This window comes from Juglans regia, chromosome 14, assembly GCF_001411555.2.
Source record: "Juglans regia cultivar Chandler chromosome 14, Walnut 2.0, whole genome shotgun sequence".
Classification (NCBI taxonomy): Eukaryota; Viridiplantae; Streptophyta; class Magnoliopsida; order Fagales; family Juglandaceae; genus Juglans; species Juglans regia.
In genome coordinates this window covers 20,339,821-20,364,658 of record NC_049914.1, presented here as the reverse complement: position 1 = coordinate 20,364,658, position 24,838 = coordinate 20,339,821, and the positions used below count along the sequence as shown (strand labels likewise).

The 24,838-nt window shown below is 34.4% G+C and overlaps 2 protein-coding genes across 2 annotated transcripts; both read right to left on the bottom strand.

The window, feature by feature from the left end:
• Positions 1-7,899: 7,899 nt before the first annotated feature.
• On the bottom strand, positions 7,900-8,914 carry LOC108985199 (transcription repressor OFP6-like). Its single transcript, XM_018957398.2, has one exon. It carries the CDS (start codon positions 8,725-8,727, stop codon positions 8,182-8,184), a length of 546 nt encoding a protein of 181 aa, XP_018812943.1. The 5' UTR covers positions 8,728-8,914; the 3' UTR covers positions 7,900-8,181.
• Positions 8,915-10,514: 1,600 nt separating this feature from the next.
• Positions 10,515-11,223, bottom strand: LOC118344497. The gene has a single exon (XM_035685248.1). It carries the CDS (start codon positions 11,090-11,092, stop codon positions 10,646-10,648), a length of 447 nt encoding a protein of 148 aa, XP_035541141.1. The 5' UTR covers positions 11,093-11,223; the 3' UTR covers positions 10,515-10,645.
• Positions 11,224-24,838: the final 13,615 nt, after the last annotated feature.

The window sequence follows — 24,838 nt, the reverse complement described above, 5'->3', positions numbered from 1 at the left end:
AATAGACTTAATTAATCAAAGTTACCATACGGGTGCTACACGGGTCCTCTTGAGCCGTGTGTCCTTGACGATTACCGCATCACAATACAAGTGTCTATACTAGATGTGAGTGCGTTAATATGTACTCCACAGTTGTTGTGACCCTTCGTATTCTACGTGTCACAATCGATATGTCTCACGTAGTGTATACTCTACAGTTGTTGTGGCCCCATACTTCATGCTCAACAATTTTTGTGGCCCATGAATTGTTTGTGCCACACTTGCTGTGGACACACGTAACATAAAGTGTGGCTTTATCGGCGTTAGTGTCTGGCGCGCTCCGGTGACCAGCTAGTTAACCCCATTCGCAACCTATTGATTGTACTTCGTCAACCCAGGAAATTTCATACCTATTTAGACACTCCAGCGTGAACAAATGAGTTCTATTAGGATATTACCCTAACCTAGCGCTTAGGGTCGTGATTGAGATGAATAACTTAACTGGCATACATGACATTTTGTAACGTTATGTGACACGAACGTGACATAAAAGACAGAAGTCCTGATATAGCATAATGTGAGATGAACGTAAGATGACAGACATGACATACTTTGAGACATAAATGTAACAGACAACATTTCATAAGTTGGCATACATGTAACATGGCATTACATATAACAGTGAATATTACGTGACATGACATACTTGTAATAGATGGCATACGTAATGTGACATACTTACAACAGATAGTAATATGAGACAAAATATATTATGTAACAGATAAGATTTTGTGAAAGAATAATTCGTGTAATAGATAAACATGTGATGACACAGCATAGCATGACATATATAACAACATACGAACATAAACTGTAAATTCCTTACCCATCACACATACAAAGTAAATTAATAGTAAGTTAAGAGCTAACTTACTTCGATCATCGCGTTCTACAAGAATAAAAGATGAAATATGAGGAACTATAAAAGGGTATTCTAAAAATTAGAAATTTAATTACTAAAAATTAAAAATGTGGAAAGAGAAAACTTAGAATAAAATTACCATTTTACCCTCTACATGTGAAAAAATTATTATTTTACCCCTAACTTAAGGATTTCACATCCTAACTCCAAAAATTACCAAAATTTATATTTCTCATGTAAATTTTGTCCTAAACTCAAATATCAACTCAGAAAAATTTAAAATCATTCACAACTATGAAAAACTCACTATGGCCGAAACATTCATAGGTCATTTCTCTTGATTTTGGTTGCAACTTCTTCCATCTTCAAAACCCATGATTAAACCAAACTTTTATAACAAAGATCTTCCTATCCTAAATTTAAAAGCATACTTAAAATATCCATTAAGAAAAAGCTAATCATCAATACCAAACTTTTTGTAAAATGACCCAAACTTTTTAACAAAAAAGTAGACTCTTAAATCACAAGATTTCACCTTAATAAAAACATCTCTAATGATTCCAAACAAAATCAAGTCTTACTTCTAACATATCCATATCATCATCCTAAGATCAACCATGCTTTAAATCATCAAATAAAAGTCATCAAAATCACAAAACAACACTTGGAGTTTTTTGATTTTACACTTAGTCCAAAAACAGAAACTTTTATCTCAACTAATTTTGATCAATCTCTTGATCCATGGCTTAAAGACATGTGATCTTCAAACTAAAACATCACATGATTTAAAAAATTTTCCTAAAGAACATCCAAGCATCAAACTTAAAATCACATGGATAAAACTCAATAAAAACATGGATATAATTCAAAAACATCAAAATCTTAAGCCTAACCGAAAGCCTCTTGCATAGAAAAATCATATCTTCAAAACTAATACTAAATATCTTCTAAATAACATTCTAACATGTATATAAGAGGCTTAGGATCATCACATGAAAATATCAAAGCCTTTGGAATAAGATTAAACCACAAAATATTCAAACTTTCACAAAACAAAAACTGTTTTTCCACTTCCAGTTTTCAAGTTTCTAGATCTAAGGAAATCTATCATCTAAAACTTTATTCATGCAACAAAACCTCAATGAACATTCATAAACACATGCTAACAACACTCCATGAAAGTTTCGGACCCTTCCTTGATACCTACACAGGTTTTAGAAACCAATATTTCAATAACACTAATTTTCTGAAGGCCACACTTGGGAGTTATCCATCCCTGATTTGGAGAAATGTGTGGTCTGCTATTGGATTGCTCAAAAAAGGCTTAAAGTGGAGGATTGCAATGGAAACAACATCAAAACTTGGGCCACAAATGATTATCATTCCCCTCATCTTTTTGTATTCAATCTCCTATAAAGATTCTCAATGGGGAGACCAAAGTTAACAAGCGTATTAGTACCCAAGCCAGAGAATGGTATGAAGGACTTGTCCAAGCCATATTTTTGGAAGAAGAAGCTGAGCTTATCTGCAATATCCCTATTGGCAAGTTGGGAGTGAGGATAAATTAATCTGGGGGTACACCAAAGATAGCCTTTTCACAGTTAGGAGTAATTACTATGTGGACCTAAATAGAAAAAGAAGATTAGAGAAACTTTTGAGTAGAATTCAAGAGAGGGAAGCTGGAAGAACATGTGGGAGCTAAATGTTCTTGGAGTGGTGAAAATGTTTCTTATGCAAAGCAGGGAATAACATTTTGCTTACAAGGAAAAATCTCTTCAGCAAGAAAATTGTTGATAGCCCTTTATGCCCAATATGTCAAAGAAATGAGGAGAATGTGATGCATGCATTAGAGCATCCACATTGGCTTCTTCAAATAATATTTCATCTTTAAATTTAAATAATTTTATCAATAGTTGGCCCACATTGAATTAGCCAAACATTTTTCATCCTAAATATCAGCTATAGTAAATTCATCTTTTTCTTCAAATATGAAAAGTACTATTTCACCTCCAAATACATTGTTTATTAATATTGGCTCTCTCTCTCCCGCGTCTCCTTTCTCTTTCTTCTTCCCTCTTCCTCTCCCGAGTATTGAAGATCGATGGAATTGTTTTGATAATATTGATATCGATTTTGTTTATTGGATTGTGAAAATGAAAATGAATATGATTGTTAGAAAGTATAGGTGATTATAGGAGGTTATGAAAATAGAATTAATTATAAAATAAAAATTAATTATAAAATATAAAAATAAAAAATAATAATATTTTATTATTATAGAAAGTGTGATGACTAATCCAATGTAGACTTTAAGTTTTGAATGATTAGTTAAAAGTGAAAAAGTTACATATTAGTCAAAATTTAAAGAGTAAAATAGCCAATCCAATGCCAATGCTCCTATGGAGTTGCCCAGCTGCCAGTGATCTGTGGGCAAAAGACTCAAGTCCAATTCAGAAATGGGCTATAATTGAAGAGCATTTCCTTGAGATTGGGAGAAACTGATGAGGAAGCTAAAAAATGCAAAGATGGGATGGATTGCAACAACCATGCGCAGGATATGGCTAAGAAGAAATGATTTCAAGAAAGATGATTCATATGGCCAATGAAGGTATGGTAGACTACCAGTCTGCTCAAGTTTTTCTAAAAGGGAGGCATACAAGAGCTGGCACAGGGAGAGTAATCAACCATTGGAGAAAAGAAAATTTTGATTCTATAAAGACAAATTGGGATTATGTCTTAGATCCAAAAAGCAGGAAAATGGGGTTGGGGGTCATTATAAAGGATGCAAATGGGGAAATCTTGGCATTTTTCTGTGCACACGAAAGAGATGTAACTCAACTTGATTTGGCTGAAAGTTATGCACTTTGGAGGGCCAAAAGTTTGTAATAATCTAGCTTTTAGGAATATGACTTTTGAGGGTGATGCGCAAGCCATCATCAATGTTGTGAACAAAGCCAAGGAAGACTCTTCATGGAAGGTAAATATGTTCCAAGAGATGGAAATATAGGGGCACACTTGCTTGCTAAGTATGCTCTATCTTTAAAGGGTGAAAAAGTCTGGATTGAGGAAGGACCTATTGTTATTTCTAGTTTTGTTACGAGGGACAAAAGATGTAATGTCTAAATCTTTTTGATAACAAGATTAGCTTGTATTGATTTAAAAAAAAAAAAATATTCTATTTAGCTTACCAATGGTATCAATTGGGTGGTAAGGTGCCCCTCCCTCTTAATAATTAGTTATTTCAAAAGTAAAAAATAATATATCCACAAATACATCTCACAAACTAATATGGTTTCATATTATGTGTCAAATTGTAAATTTCTTTTGCTGTAAAGAAAATCTAACGTATCATATCATCAAAACACATCAATTTGTGAGATTTCTTCATAAATCTAACACTTTTGAAAAAAAATGAAACAAGATACTACAGTTTTAGCCTTCAAGGAGGTTTTTTTTTATTTAGTTTTCTTTTTTCAAAACCCAGTGTGTAACGTCCCGTTCCCAGAAGTCCAGAGAGTTAGGTCCTATCACTTAAGAACATCTCCAATAATCAATAATAAATAAATAGAAACTCCACAAAATACTTAACTTATTTGTTAGATCCAAAAATCCATGTCCCTCCACAGAAATACTAAACAAAAACCTCAATAAAATAAAATAACATCTCCACAAAAACTCAAATTATTCATAACTTAATGTACCAAAACAACCGCAAAAGATGAAACTACTAAATATGATCCTCCAAAATACTTGTACCCTTAGCACTCATTCATCTATGATCATCAGACTTTTCCAATACTTCCTACTCTTGATCTCCAGCTGAATCATAAAAATATCTGAAAAATGTTATGGAAATAAGGGGTGAGTTATCAACAACTCAGTAAGTAGAGAACATATGCAAGTATGTAAACATGAGCATTTTCACAAAATTCAAAATGCAGAAACAAAATATTTCAGTTTCAATATGCAAATCTAAAAAATACATATTATCAGAAAATCAGAGCGACATTTCAAACATTTCATATTCAGAAACCAATTTTTCATATTCAAAGACTCCTTTGGCACAATATAACTGAACATCTTCATCTTATCATATCATAACAGAGCATCATATCATAACAGAGACCATGTTTAACCCTCGTGGTAGGGTTGTGCATTCTGCAGAAAGCCAAGCAGAACATAAATCACCATGTTATCAAAGCAATTGCACTTAGAGCAGAGATCACTATTATATCTCATGGTAGGGCCAGAGGTAACTATTGTATCCCATGACAAGACCAAAGGTAACTATTGTATCACGTGACAGGGCCAGATGTTACTATTGTATTCCATAACAAGGCCAGAGGTCACTATTGTATCCCGTGACAAGGTCAAATGTCACTATTATATACCGTGACAATGCCACATATCAAAGCAAAATAGAATCAGAATCACCATATCAGAATCATAATCAAAGTCAAAACAGAAACAGAAAGTCATGCCAAAGACTTTTCATATGCCACATCATATCAAAACAGAGTACTGAAATTCAGATCATTTCACATTTTTCAAAACAAATTCAGAACATCTTCACGTAACATGCAAAGTTTATCAAATTTTCATATTCACTCATTTTTCTCAGTTCAATAATAGAATGTCAAAGATAAGCTCATGTCTACACCAGTCATGCCAGAAAATACTTTATTCTTATACAGAATTTCATGAGTAATGCAGAATAAATAACTGAGATCGTTTCAAAATTTCTTTTCATAACAAAGCATGCATATTTTTCAAAAATCAACCTTAGTCCATTTTATTTTTATGCAAAGTCTAGCATAGGAATCCCGCTTACCTGAACTTCTTAGTTTATCATAAATTCTCCACAACAGTATTGAATGACAATCAATCGCCACTTATAAAATTGTCATGTAACTCCCATAAATTTCAATCGAACAAGTATTTCAATTCCTAAACCTAAAATACTAAAATAACCTATTTTTCCTAAATGTCTAAAATTCTCTTAATCCTAAAAATACCATCACTTCCCAAATTCATCAATAATCACTTAATTTCTCCGATACAATATTAAATCCTAACTTATTTACTATTAAAAATAAACTATAAAGTTTAATACTAGATAATATAATTATATCAGGATAATTTAAATTAAACAACAAATTTATTTAATGAAAATAAACTAGATCATATAAGTGTTTAAAATAACAATACATAGTTACCGCTTACTTATGAAATTAAATTTTTAAAAAATCTTTACTTAATAACAATTTAAAATCACTAGAATAAATTTGGTAAATAAAACATAAAAGTTTCAAGACCCTTATGAAATAAACTAGAACCCACTTGAAAAAGATATTAAACCTAATCCCATTAACAAAACCCCATCCTAAAAGGAATCCAGTATGTAAACAGCCCATGATTTAAGATAAAACCAGCCCAGATAATTTTTACAAAGCAACGTTTTTGGAGGAAGAATAAAACCAGAGAAGTGCTTGATGTCGAAAGGAAAAATATTTTTACCGAGAGAGAAGATGGTGGCGTAACACTTTACGTGCAAGGGACCTTCTGTGGTGATCTTCGGCGTGTGAGGTTGCACAGGGTGGATGGGATGTGGCTAGCCGGTCGCTTACAGTGGCTCTCCAGATCTTTGGCAGACTCTTGTGCGAGATGCGGCTCTAAATAGGGTGGTCGAATCAAGCTTTGGCCCTTACACGTTGTTGCTCTATTTTTTACTAGGAAAAACAAAGGTTGAAGCAATGTCTTCGTGCAGTCTTGGTAGCTTTGGTTGGTGGTGCAGGGTAGTGCTGCGGTGGCTAAGCAGTGGGCTACGATGCAAGAGATTGCATGCAGGATCTTGGCACTTAGCAGGGAGCTCTCATTTGAGGTAGTGGCTAGCGACAATCTCGCTTTACAGTGACTTGTAAGTTTCTGTACGTGGAGTTGCAATGACTACTTGAAGATGGTGCGGCGGTAGTTTCCATGGTGAAGATGGGGTAAGGTTGATTGCTGGACGTGGACTCATCAAGTGGTGTGGCGTGGATTTTCGTGGGGCTGAGCTGCATCGGTAGTTTGGGGTGGATGAGGTTCTATACGATGGAGGATGAGGGAAGGAGACGGTAACCCTATTCTTGGGTTTTCTTCACGCACGAAGAGTTAGGTACGTATATATAGGCGAATGAAGAACAAAATTAACAAACCCTAGAGGGACGAGGGAGACGTGTATGTGCATTTGTGAGTAATTCAAAAACAAAACTTTTATAAAACGGCTTGTTGCTGGACCCGGGTGTTACACAGTGACATAGTTGTTGCAATTGTGAGTAATTCTACATATATCTGTAAAGTTCATAAATGTCATGTAATTACTTTGAAAAAGAATGAGGTCCATTATTAAAAAATTAATTTTTTTCATGTAGGTCTCATATTTTAGTCACTTTTTTCAAAAAGATTACACGGCGGTTGCATAATTCACGGTTGCGAATATATTTTCTCCTTTTTTATTTTTTTGGGTGTAACCAAATATGAAGGCACTACTTAGCAATAGCAACGGCAGAATTAGCACTTTTTGGGTAACCAACCATCACATTCTGTGATGGGCTACTATGACATTTTGGTGAATTTTTTGCCAAAAAAAAAAAATCGTGACAATTATCCATTTGTGATCACAAAAACCACTATATGTTGTAGAGCATCTAGTGCCTAAATCAGAATAATCACTTCTACCGAAGTCTCTCTACAAACCTTGTTTTTTTCTTTTTCATTGTCGGATAATTGTTCTTTAACAAGGGCAAATGGATTAGAGGAGAACTAATTTCAAAATCATCACGAGTTTAAATTTTAGGTTATCAATAGTAATTAGTCTAGTTCAAGTAATATTTGGTGTTACAAAGTACATATCAAGTTATGTCAATTTGTAAGATTATTTTTATTTAATCTTTTTGTAGTTAAAATATTTCTCCTTATAAATGCTGATCATGTAGGAACTTAATTTCATGACATGAGGATTGATTGCTAAAGAAAAAGAAAATTGATACATTAAAAAACACCTAGACTACAACTTAGAATGGATGGCCACAAAAGTTAAAAAAGTGCTCCTACATACATTTGTACGCGCAAAAACCCCCCCTCATGGCCTCCACCACATGGCTCATCTTCTCATGACCGATCCGGGCCTTTTAACTTATCAATTGATGGCCAATGAATTAGTTTGTCACCTTCCCTTGCATCTTCCCTTCCCACGTGTGAATTTAATTTGCTGCCATGGCTCTGACACGTGCAATGTCTGGCTAGGATTCACATGACTTTTCTTCAACGCAAGCTGGTTTCAGCAAGATCAGCCTATCAGAGACAACGTCATCCCAGATCTCCTTGAAAGCTTTGAAGATAACGTCATGGTGGCAAGGAGAATTCAGCTTAAGAAACCAATTAAGAAGCTCTTGGAGATCTTCTTTCGAGTATATCTCTTTCTGCAGGATCATCTGCAGCATGGAATGCCGGAAATCTTGATAAGGGTCGCTGGAATCCTTCTCGACGGCGATGCTGTTGATGATTTTTTGGCACGGTTTGGGATTCTTTGAACTCCTGATCAGATCGGTTTCGGCTTCAGAAATTGAGGTGGAAGTGAAATCTTCTTCGTCCATTGAAAGGCTGCCATTTCTGTCGCAGGAACTCGACGAGGAAATGCAAGGCTTTGGGTTTTCGGCAGGACTGATGGTGGTTTTTGGCTTCTGGGTTGGCTCATGTATATCTGAGGCTTTTGGCCTGCCACAGCCACACCCTGCATTGGATCTAAATATGGTTCTGAGAAGCTTTAATTTCTTGTTGGAAGACATCACAGAGAGAGAGAGAGAGAACCCTTCTGCACTATACCCTCCTAAAGGCTTCGAGATCAGAGAGAGAGAGATAGAGAGATAAACGGTGCAGTTGTTAGGAGTCGTTTTCAGTACTAATGGCTTGTGGTTATAGGGAAGTGAAGATAATAAAGGGTGTGTTTTTGGGTTGGAGTCCACTTCTCTCTAAATGTTGTTTGTTGAGAGTTTTACGGGCGCATTTGCAAAGATTACATATTAATATTTTAACTTTGTTGGAATCATCGCGTACTGTATGTATGCATGTGACGATCCTCGACATCATGGGACCCTCACGATAATTAAGATTCTTTATTTATTTATTTATTTTGGATTTATGTTTATCTCATGACTTGAATAAACAATAATAATAATAATAATATATTAATTAAAGAGGTCTATTTTAAATTAATCTTTACTAATAATAAAATCCCATTCGATTGCATATATATATATATATGGGAATTGTTTCGAAAACAATAAAAGAAATTAAGGCAAGATATATATATGTTTGTTATGATCTCAAATTTGAATTTTCAAAAAAGCAAGCTGTTTCGATGGTTGGGGAAGGTATTAAGTGATGATGATGATGAAGGCTAGCTTGGAATTAATATTAAAATGGAGAAGGATTTCATGAATAAATAGTTATTCAAGAAAGGATAATGATACACTTATACCTTTTTTATTACTGTTTTACTACTCGATTTTTTTTTTCTTTTTGTTATTTGAATCTAGAATAAAAATTTAAAAACATGACTTTTCTTGCATAATCTAGAAACTATTTGAGTCAATTTTTATAAAATTGAATTGAATTTTAATTAAATTACATGATTACGTTAGTTGATTGAATTTTTTTTTTTAGATTATGCAAGAAGATCATTTTATGAGATTTTTTTAATCTAAATTCAAAGAGCAAAAAGAAAAAAATAATTGGATAGTAAAATAGTGGTAAAGAAAATGTAAGGCTATCATTACCCTTCAAGAAAATTGTTTTTATTTGTTTAAATGACACGCAAATATTACTTCAATTAGAGTCAATTAATTATAACGTGATCAACAAATTTATTTAATTTAGGGAATTAATCATGAGGTCAGTTCGTAGATCAATCATTCAAAGATTGCTTAATTCAGATGCATTTTATTTTAAAAAAATTATAAAAACTTGGAGTGAAGTTATATTAAAAGGCCTTCCACTAATTAGATCATTATAATTTTTTTTTTTCACTTCCTCTAAAAGTGACCATATATATATAGATCATTAGAAGAAATATTAAACAACGGCTAATATATATCTCTTCTCTTGTTTGACAATTTAATTAAGACCATTATGAAATTTAAACAATAAAAAAATGGAAAAAAAATTGAGGTTTAGAGTGAGAAAGAGATAAACCCATGAAGCCGGCTCTGTATTATTTATTTAATATAACTAGGATATTGAAAAAAATCAATTGGGTTTAGATCTTAATTAGGTCATGAGTTGATGAATCAAAAATATTAAGGAATCCAAATCTGATTAGGATACATCTAATATTCAAATTCTGAATCTCAAGCTCCAAATTAAAAGAAAAAAGAAAAGAGTTTCAACAAGAACTTTCATGCATGGCTGACCGAGTTTGGGCGATCAGAACCATATATATCAAATTAGAAGAAGAACAAGAACAAGAACAAGAAAAAGAAGAATAAATAAACGTGTTTTTTTCTTTTTACTCGATGACCAACACCCAAAATTTTAAGGCTTTGGGAGAAAAAACTAGAATCTAAACCTAGCAAAAGATTCGATAATGTAGCTTTCAAGAAAAAGAAAAGATTGGATAGCCACAATCAAGAACAAACAAGCTGTATTGCATGCATGCATGCTAGCTAGAAAATGTCTCATAAATGCATGCTAGTTAGAACATTCTGATCAGTGCATATCTGCATGATCATGTCCTCCACCTCCCACATCATGAATAACTCCGAATACCCTATCCAAAGCCTGTGTTATTGCCGTCATAACCTTCCTGTTGAAGAATCTAATACAAGCATTCACCGGAGGCCTTAACTCCTCCCAAACACGGGAAAAAATGCATCGATAGCCGCAGCTCGATGATGTTCCCGATACTGGTGTTGGCTGCAAATATGCCCAGGCAGCCCTCTGAACAAGAAAATTGCTAATAGGAATCTCATGAACAGATTGCATGCTCAAACCCCGTGTTGGCGGCCGCCGCGGCAGCAGATCTTTCAGTGAAGTATATGCCAATGGTGGCGACTCTATGATCAGCTCCGAATTGGCAGCTACAAAGGCTGTGTCCTCCAACACCGTTCTTGGAAAGCTTCGGCATTGGAACAGCTTTCTAATGATGAGAGCCATAGAGCATGTCTTCTTCAGGAGTTCTTCCAACTGAGTGATAGGGTATTGTTATGGGATTGAGGTGTTTATTTTTTAATTGTTGGGGAGTTGGGAAATTTGAAGGGTTTTCAGATTCTGAATCCTCTTGAGAATATCTCTTCTAATTTGAGAAAGCAAGTCAACGTTTTGAATTCTGTTTTGTGCTTAGAATTGTAGCACTACAAGTAGATAGATGACTGATTAGAAGTTACCAATGACTCTCAAATTCCGATTTTATTGTATATTCTGCGTATAAAAAGCACTAGAATCTCTCTGCTTTTTCTTTTGGTATCAGTGTTTCAGTTGAATTCCGTATATTTCTGAGATATATATATATATATACACACACATATTATATATGGGTAGTGCTAGGGCCACCGATAGTGGATCCCAACACTGCCCACCAATAAGCCAATTTCTCCTCCTCTTCTTCTTCTTTTATTTATTTTTTTAGTTTTCCTAAATATTTAAAAAAAAAATCACATTTTTTAAAACACTTACTTAATCACTAAATAAATAAATCGGTAAATTCTATTGGGAGAATCTGTCGATGACTTTAACATTTTTCATTTGTGTGGTTGTGGGGTTGTTAAAATCACTAACTAATTATTTGAACTCTTTCAAATGTCGCCTAATTTATGGTCAAAGATTTTGTTACTGAATGTTAAAAAGAAGGATACTGCTAGCGGGCCGCAAGCAGTTACCATTGGCGTGCCCGCAAGTGTATTTAAAACTTTTCTTTTTCTTCTATTTTTTTTAATATTTTTTTAATATTCTTAGTTATTAAGAAAAATAAATAAAAAAAAGTATACAACTTCACTAATAATCACTTTCTTAATCATTAAGTAAAAAAAAATTAAAATAATCAAGTGGTAAGTTTAAGAGACTCCATGTATTTTCCTAAAAAGAAATAGTCTAAGAGTTTGTAAGTCCCGCAGACTCCCTTTCAAAATAATAGAGATCAAGGATCTACATGAAAAAATAATTTTTCCACAATTGACCCCACCTTTTTCAAAGATAGTGCACTCACTAGGATTGTACCTAACATTAGGAGCGGCACTTCGTGTTTGCGGATCGTATTCATCTTTTGTAAGTCGTGAGTATTAGACTATATGGGTGATCAACCCGTTTAATTAAATGAGTCCGACCCTAAAATCCTAATATGACTCATATAAATAACAAATAATACGACTTACAAGTCCCGTAGACTTCCTTTGAAAATAATAGAGATCAGGGATCCACATAAAAAAATAAATTTTCCACGATTGACCCCACCTTTTTCAAAGATAGTGCACTCCCTAGGTCTATACCTAACATTAGGAGCGGCATTTTGTGTTTGCAGATCGTATTCATCTTTTGTCAAGTTGTCATGAGTATTAGATTATATGGGTGATCAACCCGTTTAATTAAATGAGTCTGACCCTAAAATCTTAATACAACTGATCATATAAATAACAAATGATACAACATGATCCGATTAACCCATTTAATAATTAATTTTTACTGAGTTAACATGGACATGACTCATTTAGCTTGTTTCAACCCGCTTCAATTTGTTTCATATAAATGGATTGACCTGTCTCAAATATTTATTTTTTAACTCAATTAATATAATTTCATTACAATACAATGATAACTATATAAATCATTTATAGTTACAACTGGATTCATGATAAAATAATTTATTACCAATAGCCAAATCAATAACATATGAAAAAATTAATATTTTTATAAAATAAAATTACATATTAACAAAAAAATGTTTAATAGTTTAAAATATCACGCAGTGAAATACTAATATTAATGTTACATCCCAACAAGAAAAAAAGTCCTATAAAACTAGACATTTATAAAATCTAAAAATAGAATTTATTCGTATTATACATGTTGATTGTGGGTTTCGCGAGTTGAGTTGTAGTAGACCTATTTATTAATTGTGTCTTATCAAATCAACTCGTTTTAGTCCGAATTCATTTATATCAAACTCAAAAATGCTTATTTTGTATTGTGTTCGTGTCAAGTTCACGAGTCGTGCTATATGTTTCCACCCCTATTTAACATTATTGAAAATTAAAACAAGACAAGATGTCTTATTATTGTGTGTAGTGACCTTCTAAGGATTAATGGGTAAATTTTTGCTCTAAGTTGTGAGATTGATAATCGACACAAGGTTTAAGCGAATTGAACTACAACATATCGGGACTAGCTCAAAACTCATCGCAAATAGAGGCTAGCTCAAAACCCCTTGGGCACCAAATTTAACTGTGCCGGCCCTGAAACAAACCTCGTTTAAAACACTTCTCCAGTCCCATACAAATTTTTGTGTGATTATTAATATTGGACTAGTCAAAACCTAGCTAAATTTAAATTTTGATTTAATTTTCTCATAATCAGCTACACTGGATTAGTCAAATCACTTCAAGTCAAATTATGAGCTACAAGAAATGAAAAACAAAAGTCATATTTGGAGAGTTACTATTACCAACCAAAAGAATATTTTATTAAAAAGTATTCTCTTTATCTTCCTTTCTTTATCATGTTAAATAATTTATTTGGACAGTAAAAATTAAATTATTAATTAATATATGTAATGTATTTATAAAATATAAAAAAAATAAAATAAAATTATTAAAATAAATAATATTATATTATTATTTTAATTTTAAAATAACTAGTTCAACGTAGATTAATCTCTTTAAAAATTTTGATTTTAGTCAAAATCTCAAGTTATAGTCAAAATTTAGACTTGACGATGGGTACTGCTAATGCTCTAAGAACTAGCAAAGCACCTTCTCTCCTCGAATTGGAAGCATTCTCAACTTTGCCCCTTCTATTCTCCCCTTGTTTCCACAATGGAAAGAATCGGAATCCCCCTGCTTTACACTTGTGTACAGGGATGAATTAATATTTTTTTATTAATTTAATCTAAAGTTATGTAAAAATAAAAATAAAAGAGTATTAGATGTGAATTTCTTTAATACTACATATGTTTTATTCTCCATAAATCATATATATGCTTACTGATTCATCATGTAAATTCAAAACTTTTAATTTGATTTATTATGTTGTATATATGTAATTAAATTAGTTTTGAATATCGTAATATGACTTTTCATTCACTATAAGAAAAACGGACTTTTGTGACCAATTCATTACAATCAAAAGACTATTCGTAACTAATTTTAGTTTCAAATAGTTATTTTGATAGAATTAACTGGTCGTAAATAAGTAATTTTCTTGTAGTGATTGGTCTTTTCTTTTCTTTTTTTCTTTTTTTTTTTTTGCCTTTTATTTTAAAAACTTAAGTTGAAAAACATGGATAAGCCAAAAACTTTAAATCATAAACAATATTGTTAAAACTAGTTTTCGAAATAAAAATAAATTGAACGAACTTTTTGAGTTTTTAATATTGTTGAGATTATAAGGTTTCGAAACAAAATAAATGAGGTGTTTCTTATAAATTATTTGCTAGTCTATATTGAAAAGAAATATGATAATTAGTAATCTTTATTTGTTGAAATTAAGAACATTAAAATCAATTGGCATGTTAAATATTTTTATTTTTTATTTTACATTCAAACTTGAAACTCCCTATATACTTATGCAGTACGCTTTTAAGTAATCTTTTAATTTTTGTTATATACAATTTTCAAGAGAGTTTGAGAAGAGATCATGATCAAATTAATCTTGATTTTCCCTAAAAGGTGAGTATAGAAATGATGATCTGGACATCCTGAGCTGTTCATATAATTTCCTTCCAAGTTCATCCAACTTTAATATTGGTACAATTTGTCTTAAAACTACAATTAGAATGGCAGTTTAATGTAGAAAAATACAATGTGCTACACTATATCTTATTCTTATCCTATAATATTGATCGATGATGTGACGTTATCCATCGTTTATATTATTAGTTATTTTTAAAGAAACGAGTTAATCTAATAGCTGATGAATAATATCTCATAATGAGATGAGATAAAATATAGAAAAATATTAATGATATGGTTACTACCCTACTACTATCTATCTAATACTATTTCTATATTTGATTTTTTTTTTAAAAAAAATTATTTTACTTAATGATTAAGGAAGTGAATATTAATAAATTTATATTTTTTTTTAATTTTTCTTAGTGAATATTTAAAAGAAAATAAAAAAAATAAAAAAATAAAAATAAAAGTTGAAATGCACTTTAGTAATAGATGGATAGTAATAAAATAGTAATCCTATCACTACCCATAGAAAAATACTATACTACATTATATCTCATTTCGATCCTATAATGATGACCATTTTTTATTTTAAAAACAAGTAACACATGTCCATTTATTTAGCTAGTCATCGAGGTGCAATAACAATGTTGTCAATACACTTTGAAAACACCCACTTTGATCCACGGGTGTTTTCAAAGTCTTGCATATATATATATATAGTCCATAAAGCCAGAGCCCCGGCCCTTGATCAGATAAAGTTGCCTGCCCGATGTCCTTTTGGGAGAGCATCACCCCTGCCGCCATGACTTCTTTGATTTTACGGTCAGAGCCTCCCATAGCGGCCTCGTTATATCTCATTATATTTAAAAGTATCTATTGTTCAATAAATAAAATGAGCAGTATTCTTATTTTACGTTTTCCTTCTTCGTTCATCTCTACATCCTCATAGTACTTTCTTCACAAAATCATCATAACATATCACAAAATCACTATAAAAATACCACAACAAATCACAAAATCACCACAAAAATATCACAAAATCACCACAACAAATCACAAAATCACCGCAACAGAGCATAGGGTAGTCGCCGGAGGAAGGGGAGGTCGATGGTGGTGGTGCGGTGGTGTGGGGACAACGTACGGCAGCGGTATGGTGAAGAAACCGTGTGAGACCCATTCGAGAGAGGGAGTTGCGGGGAGACGAGGGCTGCCATGGGGGCTTCAACGGTGGCTTGGGTCCATGGGGGTGGTTGCCGAAGGAAGAGGAAGTCGATGGTGGTGGTGTGGTGGCATAGGGATGGCGTACAATGGCGCTATGGTGGAGAAAACCTGTGAGACCCATTCGGCAAAAGGAGTTGCGGGGAGAATAGGGCTGCCGTGGGGGCTTCGACGGTGGCTTGAGTCTATGGGTGTGGTCGCCGGCATGAGGGGAGCTGCTGGTGGCTAGGTTGCTTGGAGAGGGAGAATTGGCTAAAGGGGGGGCTGCACACGACTAAGAAAGGGAAAAGGGAGAGAAAGAAAGGGAAAGAGAGAGAGAGGGAGAGGGAAAGAGACACAGGTGGACAAATAGATATGAAGCACATCTATGGGATAACAGCTGCAGTAGGGGTACTACCCGCCTCCTACGGGGCGAGGTGCGGGGCGAATTCCCAATCTGCTCTGCCTCTTTTCACTTAAAAAAAACACTACTTTTATTTGATTTAAAAATTATTTATAAGTGTAAAAGTAATTAAAAATACATTTTTAGATCAAAATTATAAATTTAAATTTTGTAAATATGACTATAATTTAAAAACAATGTAATTTTTAAATTTGCTAGTGCATATTTTGTGTAAATTGTAGTGTATTAGTTTTTAAGCTATATAGTTTTTAAATTTGTTAATGCATATTTTGTGTAAATTGTAGTGGATTAATTTTTAAATTATGTAGTTTTTAAATTTGTCAATGCATATTTTGTGAACAAGTCTAACAAATTGTAATATATATTTATATATACACAATTTTTAAAATATAAATATATATTTAATAATATATATATATAAAAATTGGGGGTGGGGTTGGGCCCTCCCCGCCACCCGCCCCCGCTAGGGGCCCTAGATGCGGGGCGAGGGACCCCGCCCCCTCATGGGCGAAGCGAGGTTGCCCGCCCCGCCATGCAGGGGGCGGGGCAGAAGCGCCGCCCCCGCTGCCCACCCCTAAGCTGTAGGAGAGAGGGTCAGGCTAGAAAATGGCATCAAGGTCCTCTCTCTCTCTCTTCTTTCTCTCTCTATTTATTACAGAAACAAAAAAAAAATATCTGCCTTTGAAAAGCCCCCTATGTCGTTTCATGGACCAAGCTTTAGTTAGAAAGTAGAGTGTGTTATTGCTTTCAATTAGCATATCTTATACACAAATAGCCAAAGAAAGCAAATGAGTGCTTGACTATGCAAATAAGAAGGAATTATTTTATTACACAACATAAAAATAGAGAAAATTTGTTCATCTGATTCAAGTACTGGGAGACTGGGAGTGAAAAATTGTGAATGAAACAACAATAAGCATGCTGGTTTTGCAATGAAGCAATGAAAATGTGCCTATGGCATATTAAAAATGAGTTATTATAGGTTGCTACCCAACAATGACTATTGAGCGTGCCGCCTAACACAAATTTATATTTAAATTTTTTTCTTCTTTTTCTTTTCATATTTTTTTAATATATATTTAAATATTTTTTAAAAAAATAGAAAAAAAATACATCAATACATTAAAAGCCACTTCTTCAATCATAGTAAAAAAAAAAATTTAAATACATGAGCAGTCAAAATGAGGGGGCAAACTCAGGCAGCATACTAGCATTTTCTATTAAAAATACATGTAGTACACCATGTAACTGTAGGTTGCAACTTCAATGAACTATATTATTCTCATTTACCTGAGTGTTTTTATTGTACACTAGATGTTTATATTTTTGAATAATTTATTTTATAGTAATACAGGGCAAACGTGCCTCTCACATAGCTCTACCGCTAGTATGTATATACACCTAAAGAAAGGGGGATGTATAACCAAGCTTATGGTTATTATGATTATTATCATATTTTTATTTCTATTATTATCATTATAAGATCATCAACTACGTGTCTCACAACTTCATACAGTTAAAATATAATAATATAGGTTTTCATTCATGCACTCATCATTCCATACATACTATACGTACATGCATGCGTGCGTTCGTTAGTTTGAAAATATCACTAGACGGGATTTTTCTTTAAAAATGGGTTTTCTCTTCGTAAAACGTTTCTCTCATCATTGCCTTCATTTCTTAAAGAATACGATGCATTCATATATTCATACATTCTTTCTTATCACTTTCATTGGCCGGTACACACTGTTACTCCACGTGTGTTGGGTTAGCGGTCTTCTTTTGGACCCAGACTCCGCTCGTGGCCACGGGTTGAGAATCCCTTTTTCAGTCAGGAGGCAGCACTGGGTGCATTACCAATACTACTTACCCGGCATTACAATCTGTCCATTCATTTGATACCCTTTTCATTCATTCATGTGGTTGTTACGTATTTTCAGGCATTAAACGTTCAATCTTTTATTTCAGTTCAGTTCTTTCAGTCAGTTCATTTCAGCTCTATCTTTCATTTAACAGTTTGTTCATGGAAAACGTCATTTAAAAGCATGGACTTAAACATCGTCTTTCATGGCATCATTTAAAACATCAGTTCATAGGGACCTTTTAAAACAACATACTTTCTTCGCGTCATTTAAAGCATCAGACATCAGCCTCAACGTTTTTTTTCTTGAAAAATATATACAATAGATATAGTGTATAGTCATCCATTCACATGCGTACAATTAATACTTTGATTGCGTAAAAAGGGGCTGCCAAGGAGGGTCGTACATACGTATACATTTGAACACTTATGCATGTTTTTCGTAAAACATTTTTCGTGTCGTTTAGTAAGGCATCGTAAGGGAAAAGTATTTCGTTTTCGTTTCTTGTATGTTGGAAAACTCTAGAAGAGTATGAACGTAATACTTACCTGGACTCTATGCTACTCTTATATCATGCAGTCCATTCATGTGCGTGTTAGATGGTAACCTACATGCATACACATAACCTTGACGTCATTCTTTATCTAATACATAAAGCAACTAAACTCAAAAGACATAAACTACAATTCACTTGGAACATTCTCCTTCTATCCCGTGCTCTTACGTACTTTTTACTATGTTAAAACCTTTGAGATCCACTTACGGTCACGACATCTTCCAAACTCAAGGTCTTACCTCGAGTGTCCATCCACTAAAGTGAACCCATGATTCACCTTAGGATTAAAACACTAAGACATTCATCTTACTCTTCCTATTGACCACATTCCGACGCATGATTCCGACCGACGGAGTCACGCATCTCAATCCTAGGCAATACACCCGTCACTACCTCCATGCACCTTAGCTCACACTAAATTTTCATTCACATCCATACACACCACACGACTCTAAGCCGACTCTTAAGTACCATGTGCCTGTGCTTAGAACAGATTACCCATTACATATGATGAATCCGTTCAACATATGTGTCTCAACAAATTACACATGTACATTACCCCTTCATCACCTAAAACCAACATACAACACGTTGATCACATGCTCATAGGGACAAGCGCCATACTTCGATACCAATATTCTTTTAACCCGGCTAGCATGACTCTTCATGCTACCCATCCCTTTTGACAGTTCATCCCAACACTTAACACGACAAGACTTCATTCACAACTACGCCTTACGTCATGTCATATAGCTCGAGACTACTCCCAAGTTACACCGTGACCGTCACACATCACCTGACATCCTGTTACGTCATTTTTATGCCAACTCCTAACTCATCACAAGTACGGTCCCTCACGTACTCCTGCCACATCATGACATATCGTCACGTTCCTGCTACGTCATTCCTATATTAACTCCTTATCCATCACAAGCACGACTGCCAGTAACCATGTCACTTCATGACATTCTCCAATCATGTTTCCGCTGCGCACTCTTACACTTGTTATGCCACTTCATACATACTCCCAGCCATAAGTCAATCACAGTGACACTTGTCACCTTAGACTACAGGCCACATCACAGCTACTTTGGGACACTGTTCAACAGTTCTCGACACTACTCACCACGCTCTACGCCCATCAACCACATAACCATTCTTATTTTTGCGACACGCCACACGGTGAATCACTGCACCTCATGGAGTACGCTCCACGTGTACTCCCTCCATACACTCTACGACCCATCACCACTACGGCACACCCGCCATATGGTGCATCACTCCACCACATGGAGTATACTCATGTGTACTCCCTTCACACACGCTACGCCTCACAAAGTACACTTCACGTGTACTCTTCCCATTTCACCTTACGCTAGGAGGGTATATTTTACATATACTCTCCTTATCCCACACTACGCCACAAGAGTATACTTTTATATGTACTCTCTTCCCAGTCCACACGATGCCACATTATCACTACAACACATACTTCACAACCACACTTCACAGCACAGTCCACAACACTACAAATTATACAAAACAAATACACCCAACACTTCACTACACGACACATCACAATTATTAATAGCACAGTCCACAACCTAACCAACCAACTAATATAAATAACGAGGGACAGAGGGCTATACCATCGTCGGGGTTAACCCGTGCGTTGTTCGCTGACCATCACGATTGAAGATGTTGGAAGGGTTGTACATGGCGGTTAGCCACGCACAGTGGTTGTCCATCACGTAAAGTGGCAGTTTGGACTTAGGGCTAGCCTAAGGGAGGCCAAGGGAGGCTGAGGGTGGTCCTCATGGTGGCTGGGGTGGCAGAGCACAGCGGATTTGGCCGTGTACAGTGCACCTGAAAGGGTGAGGGTTTGTGTGAAGTTAGGGGCGGCTGGGAACTACGGCTAGCCATGGAAGGGCTTAGGAGGTGCCGTGGAGGGGCATGGTGGTGATGGAGTGGCGGCACGGTGGCTGGAGGCGTCGAATCTAGCTAGGGATGGAGGAACGGCCCGTGAGAGAGTGAGAGAGAGTGGGGGAGCTACGTGCCTCGACTGGACATGGGGGTGGCTAGGGGAAGTCGTCGGTGGCCAGAGGAGGCTTCGGTGGTGGTGCGGTGGAAAGGAGAGAAACCTGTGGGTTTCGTGCATGGCCTAGGGGAGGAGCTACGGCAGTTGGGTCGAGGGGAGAAGGAAGGGGGAGGGAAGGGAAAGCTCATGGTGGTGCTCGGTGGCCGCGTACAGCAGTGGAAAGGGCTGCGCACGGTGAAATCGTGCGTAGGTTGCTACGGGCGTGCGATAGGGAAGTTGGCTGTGAGGTGGAGGATGGGTTCGGTGGTGGGGGCTCGCCGGCATGAGAGGAGGCCGTTGGTGGTGGAGGTGAGACCAAGTGGCACATGGCGATGCCGGGCTAAGCAGAGGAAGAATCCGGTGAGAGGGAAAGGGAGAGGGGCGTGTGGCGTACGCGGAGAGAGAGAGAGAGAGAGAGAGAGAGAGAGAGAGAGAGAGAGAGAGAGAGAGAGAGAGAGAGAGAGAGAGAGAGAGAGAGAGAGAGATTTTAATCCTAACCCTTTATCTTGGGATCTTCAAAATGATCTAACAGTAGAGGATTAAAACACTGATTTAAAAATATGTAAACATTAACTTAATTAAAAGCACTGATAGGAATTAGGGTAGAATATTATTTAAACTAAACTTTAGTTTATAAAATAATATTCATTCATCATTAATAAAATGATGAAATCTTATTTAATATCTTTAAAAGAATAAAATCATTTAATTAATTAGAGTTTTCAACATAATTCAAATCCCGTAATATTTTAAATAACTGAAATAATTTTAATAATTGATATTAAAATGATTTCTGAAAATTATAATATTTTTGAAACTCTTCAAAAATATTATAATTGTCTTATTTAAAATCAAGTTTAGTTCAATAATACTGGAAATACCTCATATAAATATTTCTAATATATTTAAAACACTTGGCGTACTTTAGAATTCTCATAATCTCTTTAGAACACGCCATCGAGGTTCGGCACATATAACGAGGCTTGCAATTAAATTTGCTTACATCAGAAAGAAGGAGCAGAGTGTTACACACTATCACAAATCAAATTCTCTAACTTATATATCTTCTTTGAAGATAAATAAGATAAAAGGTGGTGTTATATCCTAAGGTATGGAATTTATGGATATATATATAAATATATATATATATATATATATCTACTTATATATAAAGTGCGAATCGCTTATGAACAGTATTTCGTCTAACATTTTTTTTTCCATTTTGCCCTTGCTTTTATTTCTAAGTTTCTGTTTTGCCCCTGGACTTCTTCCCATTTTGCCCCTCCTTCTATCCTCAATTTTTCGTTTTGCCCCTCTTCCCCCCTCCCCCGTCAGTTTCTTCGTTTCCTGCAGTGCGCCGCCGCACGCCGGCATGGCAAACACCACCCCGGTCATTATCTTCCCCTCCGGTCGGTGTCCCTCCCCATCCAATCTCAGCCCCTGTCGTGCCACCGTTAACCGCCACGAGGAAATCCAAGGCGCGGCCCGTCCGATTCTTCGTCCCCTCTAGTGCGCCGCCGCATGCCGTCGTGGCCAACATCACCCCAGTCATTATCTTCCCCTCCGACTGGCGTCCCTCCCCATCCAATCTCAACCCTTGTCGTGCCGCCATTAACCGCCACGAGGAAATCCAAGGCACGGCCCGTCCTTTTCTTTGTCCCCTCCAGTGTGCCGCCATACGCCTGCGTGGCCAACACCACCTGGCCCATTCTCTTCCCCTCCGTCTGGCGTCCCTCCCCTTCCAATCTCAGCCCCTCTCGTCCCGCCGTTAACCACCGTGAGCGAATCAAAGTGTCGGCTGTGCGAGTAGGGCATAAACAGTGTTTTCGTCCAATAAATTTTTCCTATTTTGCCCCTGATTTTATCACGAACATAGCTTATGTTTTGTCTTCTTTCTTGCTTCTGCCGACCTTTGGTTTATGTCTTTTTACAGTAATTTTCATTGAGCTTATCTCTTTGTATTGTATTTATTTCATCCCAACTTCTTACAAATATTTTCTTTGCTTTTTTTTCATTTTCTCATTTAGGTCCCGTTTAAATATAGAAATATTATCCTCTCATCTCATTATTATAACAAAATATTTTTAATGATATTGTAATTTTTTTAATATTTAAGGGTATAAAAAATTGAATAAAAAAATTAAAAAAAAAAATTGTCCTTATCAGAACCCATCTCGGAAGATGTAGCACTGCTCTTAGGCTTTAGATGTGAAAAATGAGTAATGTTACAAATCGGTTTGAACATTACAATTGGACTATAGTATTTTTATTTTTTTTCCAAATTGATACCAACTCTTCATAAAATTTTAATAAAAAACCAAAATGTTGAAAATTAAACTTTAATGTTGTGCAGCATTTTATTACCTTTAATTTTGAATTATGTAAATATCGAATTGAATTGTTACATTTTGGTATAAATCTAATTTTTTCCTTTTATTAATGATTTTTGTTTAATGATTTATTAAGAAATAAACTTAAATATTTTTTTTCATTTCTGGATAAATTGAATAGTTTATTAATTAACCTGAAATTAATTACACTATTTGAGGTAGATCTACAATTTCTAATGTACTATAGTTTGTTTAATGTTTTTAAAATATAAAGGATGAGACTTTATAAAATATGTGATTAAATTATTTAATATTTACCACTGTAGTTTTGAATTTGAAATTGACACATTATATATTTATTTTGGAAATAAAAAGTATACAACATGCGCATCCAACTATAACTATTAAGAGTAATAATAGTAGGTTGGTTAGTATAATTACAAATTTTCATAAAGAAATAAATTATAACTTCTTAATAATTAAAAAATATAATATGTCATTATTACTATTATATTTAGCCAAGTGTGAAAATGTTAAATAAATTAATGTTTTTCATTGTTATTATTTCTTATAGTGCTTATGTTTTTGTAATATTAAAAGGGTTATGAAAACTTTTGAAGTAAATTAAAATGATCTGGTTTATATTCTTAAATTAAGAGTTAAACTGCCTATGAACTAATGCAATGATTTAACATTATTTGTAGTGCTGAATAATATGGTCTAGAATATGTTAATATATATTAGAACATTTTTAATTTTTTCCTTCTCTGAAAATTTATATAATGTTGGAGAGAGTTAGATGAGATAAAATTTTATAAAAAATAATTGAAAGAGAGAAAGAGTTAAATAAAAAATATAATAAAATTAAAATATTATCAGACACTTAGATTATAATTTTATAATATTTTTTTTGTTTTGAAATTTAAAAAAATAAATTATTCGAAATTTGAAATTTTGAAAAAGTTATAATGATTATTTTAAAATTTTTTATTTCAGTTATGTTTAAAAAGGAGATGGGATATGATATGAAAATTTTGGAATAAAATCTATTTTCAAATAGACCTTTATTTGAAAATAAGTAAGGGATGAACAGTGTTCTCATCAATCTCTCTCTCTCTCTCTCTCTCTCTCTCTCTCTCTCTCTCTCTTTCCTGTTTTTCTCAACAACCTCGGTTCTTTATGTTTTTGCCTTTTGCTCATTTGTGAGTTTGGATACCGAGGTTTTTTTTTTTTTTTTTTGATAGGTTAGATCCTAATTGAGATGAGATTATTTCATCTGTTAGTTAGAATATTTTTTCTAATGTTTTTTTTTTTATTACAGATTAGCTGCTTTTGCTCTTACTTTATTGTTCGTCAATCCGGTTGTTATCAATTTCCTCTATTTGCACTGTTCTTTTGTTTGTCATCTACTTTCTGGTATGTTCTCTTCTATCACACCTGAAAAATATTATTCAATTTTTTTATATTTATATAAATGCACATGTAGTCAAGATAAATTGTTGATATTATATGTTTGTTGTATGAATATTTCATTTCCTCATGATGTTGATTTCTTTTAATAGATTT